The 10,864-nt window shown below is 32.6% G+C and overlaps 1 protein-coding gene across 1 annotated transcript in view; it reads left to right on the top strand.

The window, feature by feature from the left end:
- Window positions 1-10,864, top strand: part of LOC106466356 — a 108,173-nt gene that overhangs the window by 20,651 nt on the left and 76,658 nt on the right. Inside the window, exons 2-4 of the mRNA XM_022394348.1 lie at window positions 350-539; window positions 5,713-5,815; window positions 7,531-7,621. Of these exons, the coding sequence (XP_022250056.1) occupies window positions 395-539; window positions 5,713-5,815; window positions 7,531-7,621 (339 nt within the window). The 5' untranslated portion in view covers window positions 350-394. The remainder of the gene's footprint in view (window positions 1-349; window positions 540-5,712; window positions 5,816-7,530; window positions 7,622-10,864) is intronic.

Genomic DNA, 10,864 nt, shown 5'->3' with positions numbered 1-10,864 from the left:
ATAAGCTGGACCTATATTATAATGAAAAGTGACTATAAAACACGTTCACACCAACAATATGTTTGATACTTTTCACTATACACTTTGTAATACATTATTATTTGCTTTCATTTATAAGCGTTTAGGATTACTGTTAGAGTTCAGTTTGGCTATTTCTGGTGTGAATAATCTTCGGTTCCATAACAAACCACGTTTTGATCGTCATTTTGTTTATGAAAGAATAAACGTAATAAGACATAAGCTTTGTATTTTCGCATAAAATATTTCGTTTCTTCAAAATATTTCATCTGTGGACTAAAGAACATTGGTTTAAAGCGTTTAACAGTGAATTAACTTGGTGTCATTACAGATTGTTGGAGACAATAACGCGCTTGTATGGGAGATTGTGAGACCCATGGTGAAAGAGTTAGGGCTAACTAAGCCAAAAGTGCGGATGTCGAACACAGGGGCGCCAGTGAACGAAGCAGCTAAAGCAATACACTTAGATGATGAAGAAATAGTTTTGGAAGACGGATTTATCCAAAAAGACATCCGTGCGGGTAAGTTGGAACTTGACGGATGACGACAAGTTCAAATATTGTTAATCTAACTGTATTCAGTTCCTCTATGTAGCATACTTCCATCTATATACAGCTGCTACAGTAGCTACCAGTACACGGTATCTCCATTTAGTGTACTTTCATCTATACACAACTGCTACAGTAGTAGCCAGTTATACGCAGCACCTCCTTATAATATACTTTCATCTATACACAGCTGCTACAGTAGTAGCCAGTTATACGAAGCACCTCGTTATACTATACTTTCATTTATACACAGCTGCTACAGTAGTAGCCAGCTATACGCAGCACCTCCTTATATTATACTTTAATCTATACACAGCTGCCACAGTAGTAGCGAGTTATACGCAGCACCTCCTTATATTATACTTTAATCTATACACAGCTGCTACAGTAGTAGCCAGTTATACGCAGCACCTCCTTATAATATGCTTTCATCTATACACAGCTGCTACAGAATTATCCACCTATATGCAGCACCTCCTTATATTATACTTTAATCTATACACAGCTGCCACAGTAGTAGCGAGTTATACGCAGCACCTCGTTATATTATACTTTCATCTTTAAACAGGTGCTACAGTAGTAGCCAGCTATACGCAGCACCTCCTTATACTATGCTTTCATCTATACACAGCTGCTACAGAATTATCCAGCTATATGCAGCACCTCCATACAGCAGGACCTCTAGCTAGTATTCATCTAACCATAGCCGATCTTATTTATGAATTACCGGCACTTGTGTAATGTTTAAAATTATAATAAATAACTAAAAACAACGTTTCTTATTTACAAAATTTAAAACTTTGTTGAAGCCGTACGGCTTCCACTTTAAAATGTACAAAACTAAATAGAGACAAAGGACAAAAAAGTTAATATGTGGCGAGATATTTTATAACTAATTAGAGACGAAGGACAAGCAAGTCAATATGTAGCAAGATATTTTATAACTAAAATAACTACAAAAAGTAGACCAAAGAAATATGTAAATTGTTTGTTTGTTATAGATTTCACGCAAAGCTACACGAGGGCTATCTGCGCTAGCCGTCCCTAATTTAGCAGTGTAAGACTAGAGGGAAGGCAGCTAGTCATCACCACCCACCGCAAACTCTTGGGCTACACTTTTACCAACGAATAGTGGGATTGATAGTCACATAATAACGCCCCCACGGCTGAAAGGGCGAGCATGTTTGGTGGGACGGGGATTCGAACCTGCGACCCTCAGTAATGATATGATTGTTAAAATTACATGATATATCTTCTGTGATATATTTACGCATTTTCTGATCATTGCGTTTTATTATGACTTATGTTATATGCGTTTAATTACTTAATTAGTACAAACTACAAATTTTAGTACAAACTAATGACTTTTCTACACGTATGAAAAAATCTTGTATCTATGGGTCTACTCTTGTACCAAAGGAAATATGTGAAGCAAGGGGTAAAAGTATAAAGTGTGTCTTGTAAGTCCTGAAGATGACGTAGATCACGTCGGCACTTGTACATGTAGAGTGTCATTTTAAAGTGGAAGCAGTACGGCTTCAATAAAGTTTTAAATTGTGTAAATAAGAAACGTTGCTTTTGATTATTCATTATTATTTTATACCAGATCTTTCGATTCATCTCATCAGTTCTTTGAGGTGTGTACATTAGGGAGCGACTTTAATCTACAACAATAAATCAATAAATATTTAATTTTGTATAGTTGCTTCTACCAATACACGTCTGCTACAGTGGTTAAATATAAGCAGGATCTCTAGGTAGTTTAAGGTCACTTGCTTACGTCCACAAATGAACGTTTTTCCAAGTATCGAAGCAAGTCATGTGAACAATTGGGAAACCTTCAAAGAAAGATTTCCCATTTTTTTCTTTGAAATTACATCTTACTTACTAGGTGTAAAAGGCGGAATTTTGTTTTAATTCTTAAAAATAATTATTTTAACAAGTATATTCGATTTGGTTTGTTTTGAATATCGCGCAAAGCTATACGAGGGCTATCTGCGCTAGCCATCCCTAATTTAGCAGTGAAAGACTTAGGGAAGGCAGTTAGTCAACACCATGCACCGCCAACTCTTTGGCTACTCTTTTACCAACGAATAGTGGGATTGATCGTACATTATAACGCCCCCACGGCTGAAAGTGCGAGCATGTTTGGTGGGACGAGAATTCGAACCCGCTACCCTCAAATTGTGAGTCAAGCGTCCTAACCACCTGTCTGTGCTGGGCCAAATCCTTCGGTTATAGCCCGATATTTGGAAGGGCCATAGTTCCGAAGGACCGATATTCCGAAAATTGAAAGCAAAATTAATTACACGTGTAAGCCATATGTCCACACAGGTTGTTATATTATATAAACAGTAGTATGTGTATAATGTTATATTAGGGACATAAGCCGATACCTTTTTTGAGGTATATTTGTAATAATTCCAGATACCTAGGTTATTGTTACTCGAAATTAAAACTTTCTAATATTTTGAAAAATTTTATGCAATTCACATAACAATAATATTATCATTATTACAGAAACAGAATAAAAAAAATGAGAAAAAATAAGAAGCATAAGCAAATTCCAGTCCTAGTGTAGGAAAATGTTCGGATTATCGGTCTGTGTCTTGATAAATGATATATTTATACACAATCTTACAGCTTCACAAAATATATTTTTGTACAAAGAATGTTTTGGTTTATAATTGTAGAGCTTAAGAAAGGATCTATTTATACACATAATTGTAGAGCTTAACAAAGGATATCTATCTATATATATAATTAATTGTAGAGATTAATAAATGATATATTTATACATATAATTGTAGAGATTAACAAAGGATATATTTATACATATAATTGTAGAGGTTAATAAAGGATATATTTATACACATAATTGTAGAGCTTAACAAAGATATATTTATACAGATAACTGTAGAGCCTCTACAGTTATCTGTATAAATATATCCTTTGTTAATCTCTACAGTTATCTGTATAAATATATCCTTTGTTAAGCTCTACAGTTATCTGTATAAATATATCCTTTGTTAATATAAATATATCCTTTGTTAAGCTCTACAGTTATCTGTATAAATATATCCTTTGTTAAGTTTGTAGAGTTGACATACTTCAAGTAAACGTACGGTGACTAGCTATGATTAAATGTCAGATTTATCATAATACTTTTAATCATTAATGTGTGTTATCCCTCTGATGTGCTACAATGCTAAAATCCGGAGTTTGATTCTCTGTAATGAAGAGAAAATAACAGCCTGTTTTGTGTGGTTCTGTGTTAAAAAACAAAAACAATCCTCTGAGATGCAGGTGACCTTGTGACGTCAGAGCTGTCATAGAACGAAACAGTCCAAGGTATGGAGAATTTCCTTATATGTGATTATAACGTATTTGTTGAAACAGGTCAACAGCGTGTTTTTATAGTTCACTAGTTGATGTACCCGTTCAACGCACGTGGAAGACATAAGGGCATCTGAAGGGTGACAGAGGGGAGTCATATCCAAATGTCTATTCCCTGTGCCACACCCCGGGGTCCCCAAGGTTACATGTCCGTTTTGGTGACAATCGCTCCAGCGGTTCACCAGTTATAATGGACATACACACACACACACACACACAGATTGTTTGTCAAATAACAGTTTATATTAAATGTAACTTTAATCGAAATGAGGATAAAAGTAAACATTATATTAACGTTTAAGCGGGACAATTTTACCATTATCATTACAAATATTTTCAGTTTCATAAAAGAGAATATTATTCCATTGCAGAAACATAAGATTGAATGCCTAATAATTTCTTTCCTTAGCCTAATAACTTTAAAACCTACATAAGGAAGAACTGGAGTAACGGGACATTGTGCCACATTTTGTGATTTACGGGGGTGGGAGCGGTATTATGTTCTTGGAAGTGCTGATAAATCACATATTCACTTATTTCATCAACCCCTGAGAAACAGAGTGAATTATTTTTTAAATTGTAGCATGAAAGAAACAGAAAAAATGAGATATTTTGGGTGCCGAATAAATCCGAATATGAAACAACTTATTAAAATAAATACGAAATCTTAGACTTTAGTTTTTTTCCTGATGCGAGATATAAAATACATACACAAACGAGAATAAATACCAGTGATAACAAAGATTGAACGTTCGTAAAATTTTTGATCGATTTTGTAGACCCATAGATACAAGATTTGTTCAGACGTGTAGAAAAGATTAAAATACGATATCGAAAATTATTCAGACCACTAGCAGGTGCTTGATTCAAAAATAATTCAAATCATTAGTTTGTACTAAAATTGCGTAATTAAGTAATTAAACGCATATAACATAAGTCATAATAAAACGCAATGATCAGAAAATGCGTACATATATCACATAAGATATATCATGTAATTTTAACAATCATATCATTACTGAGGGTCGCAGGTTCGAATCCCCGTCCCACCAAACACGCTCGTCCTTTCAGCCGTGGGGGCGTTATTATGTGACTGTCAATCCCACTATTCGTTGGGAAAAGAGTAGCCCAAGAGTTTGCGGTGGGTGGTGATGACTAGCTGTCTTCCCTCTAGTCTTTCATTGCTAAATTAGGGATGGCTAGCGCAGATAGCCCTCGTGTAGCTTTGCGCGAAATTCAAACCAAACCAAAACCATAGAATTACTTTGATTTGTTAGTGTTATAAAAATATCACTGTAATCTGTTTTTTTTTCTTCCTCGAAATGATTATCCATTTTGGTCTTTCGTTTCTGAAACTTGTTATTCTTCCATTACCTTCGTTGTTACTTAACTTTTATCTGTTGAATTAACTCTATTACTATTTCAAATGATTTGGATTCTTACAAGGGTAAGGATTTCTTTGCAGATTACATAAATGTGATGCTTAAATGTCTGGAAAGAAGCGCAGTAACTATGGTCGCTTTCCTTTAATAACGTAACAAAGATTTGAGTTATTGGATATTCAGCATCTAAAGGTAGAACGGGCCAATTAGTGAGCTTCAATTTTATAAGGACTTCAAAAGATCAGATAATCATCCCAATTTTTAAGTTATCATAAACCAGGAGAGTCATAGTTTGAAAAATGATAATTAAAACTTCAAATATAACTAGATTTTTATTATTTTTTAATATACGTATGTTTCCCTTACAGCGAGTGATGGTACTTTCAGCCTGGTGGAGGATTTACTGCTGAGCGAACAAGATTATTACAAGACCCTAAAAAGTGTTTGTGACGTCTATGCGAAGCCATTGCGGTATGTTTTCGAATGAGTCAAACAACATTAAGTAGAATCGTTATTCACACACACACATACATACATATATATATATATATATATATGTGTGTTTTATTTCACCGTAGGGTAATTTGTGAGAGTGAAAAATCGTATTTCAAGAAAGAATTCTGAAAATATCGGAGAAAAGAACCTCTAAGCTATTGAAAGTCTATTACTTATGAAAACAGTATTGGGACAAATGCTATCGTTCAAAAACATAAGTTTATTGGTATTCAAATTACGTACAAAAATAAATCGAGATAAAAGTACCATACGTACTATGGAGAAAAAAGTACCATACGTACTATGGTGAGTATATTAGTGATAAACCGTTTGGTTTCATCACTGACCTAATAATAGTAAAATACAAGAAAAATGAAATGCGTGTATGTATGTATGTATATATATATATATATATATATATATAATTTCATAAATATGTTTGTACACTGTTCTTTCATTAATAGCGCTCCTAAGTAATTATTATATTGATATTTTAAATCAATCCAAACTGTGTTTGTATGAGAATTGTATAAAGTGATTTATGTTAAGGTATTTGTTCAAAGTGATACATTTTATATTACGGAATCCGTGTCTGAACCAGAATCGATATGTCAGGGGACATATTACTATTATGTTCACTGAACCAGAATCGATATGTCAGGGGACATATTACTATTATGTTCACCACCTGGCTTTCTCTCGATACACTAGTCACTGAACATAATAGTAATATGTCCCCTGACATATCGATTCTGGTTCAGCGTCACAAGCAGTGTTAAAGTTCAAGACCACCAGAATATCACATAGATTACACATGAATATTACACAGAGTATATGAGAATATCATATAGAGCACATGTGAGTATTATATAGAGTACAGAGTACACGCAAGATGATAGAGAACCTGTTAATATTATAGAGCACGCATTGTATAGAGTACATGTTACTAATGTATATTGTACGAAAGGATTTGGTATACTGTACGTATATATGAAGGTCATACTGAGGACGGTACGGAATATGATCAAGGAGGAAAGTCTATCAAAATCAAGGATTTTTAGTGGTATCGCGATTAGACTCCTACAGAAAATAGTGAGTGGATTGTATAGAGTCACCCAAACTTGGAGATAAAATAGAATAATCCAAACCTTCCAAAACTATCATTCAAGATAAACATCAAAGCGGATAGGAGATTAAAATGAACGTTTTCCCAAAAATAGTGGGTGGATTGTATAGAGTCACCCAACGTGGAGATAAAATAGAATAATCCAAACCTTCCAAAACTATCATTCAAGATAGACAACAAAGCGGATAGGAGATTAAAATGACGTTTTCCCAAAAATAGTGGGTGGACAATGTCTACCAGCACCTAGCCTCGAGTCTGACACTCAGTGGTATTACGTAAACCGTAGGTATTCAAATAAACGGTAGATTTTGAGATTTGTAATTGTCGATGTCACTGAATACATGGGTTACTATATTGTTTCATTTTCTAAGAAGTACAGGTTTGGAGTATTTAACACGTCTTACATTTTTAATATCTCATATGAAGGCCATTGAAGTTTAACACTATTTAAAACTTGTATATTTAGCAGAATGTAGTAGTTTTATGAGATAAGCCTAACTATATATATACTGCAAAACTTTCACATTGGTGTTTATATATAAACATATTTTATATAATTTTACAGGAAATTGTTATGTCTTGGACCTGATGAGCATAAAGCGTTGTTTGATTGGGTGGACCCACTTTGCTCGTTAAGCAATCTGGTAATAAACAAAGTGAGTTCAATTTCATAACTATTATTAAAAAACAGTATACATTAATACAGAAACGAGTAGGTACGTTTTTATTCTCAGGAACTAAGTCTTAATTGCAAAATCTAAGCGTGTTTTTTATATCACATTCGAGTTATTTTTTAGCTATAAAAAGTCCCACAAGTTCAGGTTTTTCTTAGTTGGTAACAACGCTGTTTTTCCACACGAAAGATATAATTTCATTTATTTTTCTCATTTGTCAAATAACCGATGGTTTGGCTTATAATATTTGTTTACCGAATTCTTTGATCACATTTTAACTGGAAAAAATCGCTCGATCCTAAAAAACATTCAAACAACGCTTCTCGAATGTGTAGCAAAGAACAGTTAAAAAAACACAATTCTTTAATGCACGTAATGTTTTCTTTTATTGGCTGATATTTATCTAGTTTGTGAATAATACTTTATTTGATTGGTTAATATGTTGATATCTTATGCTTGTATTCTTATTTGTTAATATTTTTTCTAACTTGTGTATAATAGTTTAATTTAATTGGTCATTATGTTTTTAACTTGCGCATAATGTTGTAGTTTATTGGTCGAAATATTTTTCTGAAACTTTTAAAAAGTCAGAATGGTAATTTTCAAAATACCTTTGTTTGAAATACAAAATTGTTTAACAAGTCTTATTAGTATTTCAACGCATCGAAGTGAAAAATATATCGAACTTACTATGATTAAAACGTACATTTCTCATTAAGAATACACTGAGGATAAAACTGATATAAACTCAACTACTGGCCCCTAATGAATATAGATATACATATGCATTTTTTTCCAAAAAGAATAATAAAGTCATTTTCATATCACAATATTAGTTGTTACGAACATGCATTAATCCATAAACAAAAATTCATTCTAAAATTCTAAATTACACTTTTTCTTCGATATGTAAATTACTCGCTAAAGAAAACTCGATTTTAGATATCCAGGTATGTAAAGGACTAAGTTATAAGTCGTGCTACAAATATTTGTGTGTTAATATTAGGCTTAAGTATTTAATTAGCAATTATAATTAAGTTATAAATAAGCCTAATTACTTGTCAAGATTACACAGTTTTGTATGTTGTAATTAGGCCTAATTATTCACCAGAACTATGCAGCTTGATAAGAGAGCTTACGAAATGGCTTTCTATTAAATTAATATTCTAACAAATATCTAAAGTGTGCTATTGTGTCAGAATTTTCGTTGTTTTATTTGTTTCAGGTCGTTTATTTTGTTAAGTGTTATTTGTGTTGAGAATTGACATACTTTGGCACCAGTGCGTTGATGCAGAACCTTCCCACCCACTTCGTATTTCTGCTGCGTCAATGAACAATTAAAGTTATTACTAACTTATTCAATAGAGGAATACATTTTATAACACGGGCTAATTTATTTTACGAACTTAAAAATTAGAATCTTGACAGACAGCATATTCTCAAGTTTATTTATGGATGTGATAATAAAACAGCTTTGTTGTTGTAATTTGTTTTTAAAATTGACCATGTAAGTCTCACAAACATACTAGGACTTATATAGCAAAATATCAAAGCTCAAATTCTTAAACACACACACACACACACAATAAAAACCAGGTATTCTTTTCAGCACAGTTGTAAATTTCTTGAAAGCCGATCTGTGACAACATTATAAAGCTCAGGTTACAGGGTACTCGCCAGCACAGTTATAAATTTCTTGAAAGCAGATCTGTGACAACACTAGAAAGCTTAGGTTACAGGGTACTCGCCAGCACAGTTATAAATTTCTTGAAAGCCGATTTGTAGCAACATTAGAAAGCTTAGGTTACAGGGTACTCGCCAGCACAGTTATAAAAATCTTGGAAGCTGCTCTGTGTGGCAACATTAGAAAGCTTAGGTTACAGGGTACTCGCCAGCACAGTTATAAATATCTTGAAAGCCGATCTGTAGCAACATTAGAAAGCTCAGGTTACAGGGTACTCGCCAGCACAGTTATAAATATCTTGAAAGCCGATCTGTAGCAACATTATAAAGTTCAGGTTACAAGGTACTCGCCGGGTCAGTTATAAATATCTTGGAAGCTGTTCTGTGTGGCAACATTACAAAGTTCAGATTACAGGGCACTCGCCAGCACAACTAAAAATATATTAAAATAGCAAACTATTTTACAACTGTGTAAAATAAGTCATTCTAATACGTCATCGGTTTACTTTCAGAAATAACATATTTGAATGTACGCATGTATTTATAATTTTATCGACTCTAATCATTTTCTGAAGTATAAATTCAGATGTATACATTGTATGACATGAAACGTTAGGTCAGCTAGAATTACTCAAAACCTTTGACGATAGTCTATTTCTTATGATATAAAGGTTTTACTCTTCATTCTAAAGCCATATAAACAAATTCAAACCTCTTAGTTTCAAACTCCGTTTAATGGTGAACAATAGAACGACGACAGCAACAACGAACATTTGACACGTGTGTATACAATAACAAACATTTAATACCTGAACGTTTCAGAATATACATATTCCGTCTTCAGCAAGCTATATTGAACAGGGTAAATTATTAGGTACAAAACTTTATAAATTTAAACATTTTATAAAGTAATTAAAAATACAGAATAAAAGGATAAAATAAATTAAAAAAACAACCAAATAAACAAAGAATAGGATAATGCAACAATATTATACAAGTATTCAGAACAATTTATAATAGATAAACTTTCTTTAATTAAAAGCTCAATATTGGATGACTTTGAAATTCGTAATGAAGACGGGGTGGTTAGTGTTTTCACTATTTGTGCGAATTGTGGAGTCTGAATCATCCGGTATTGAACATTTAATTAAAAAGTTTATCTATTATAGAAGAACTCCCTACTTTAAATAATAACACAACTTCACTACAGTTAAGTTTGAATACTTGTATAATATTGTTTCATTATCCCATTCTTTGTTTATTTGTTTGTATTTTAATTTATTTCATCCTTTTAATCTGTATTTTAATTACTTTATAAAATATTTAAATTTATAAATTTTTGTTACCTGATAATTTATTTACCGTGTTCTATGAAACTACGATTAGAAATGAAATTATAATAATACAAATAATATGAATACACTTTTTAGTTCCGTTGGAAATTTTTACTAACAAACCAAAATGTTTAAATTTATTTTAAAACCAAATAAACGCAGCACATATTATGATTGTTACACATGGTAGGTTTATAGCAGCTACCAT

Source organism: Limulus polyphemus, unplaced genomic scaffold (assembly GCF_000517525.1).
Source record: "Limulus polyphemus unplaced genomic scaffold, Limulus_polyphemus-2.1.2 Scaffold2235, whole genome shotgun sequence".
In the NCBI taxonomy this organism is placed as follows: domain Eukaryota; kingdom Metazoa; phylum Arthropoda; class Merostomata; order Xiphosura; family Limulidae; genus Limulus; species Limulus polyphemus.
This window is presented reverse-complemented; position numbering and strand designations above follow the sequence as displayed.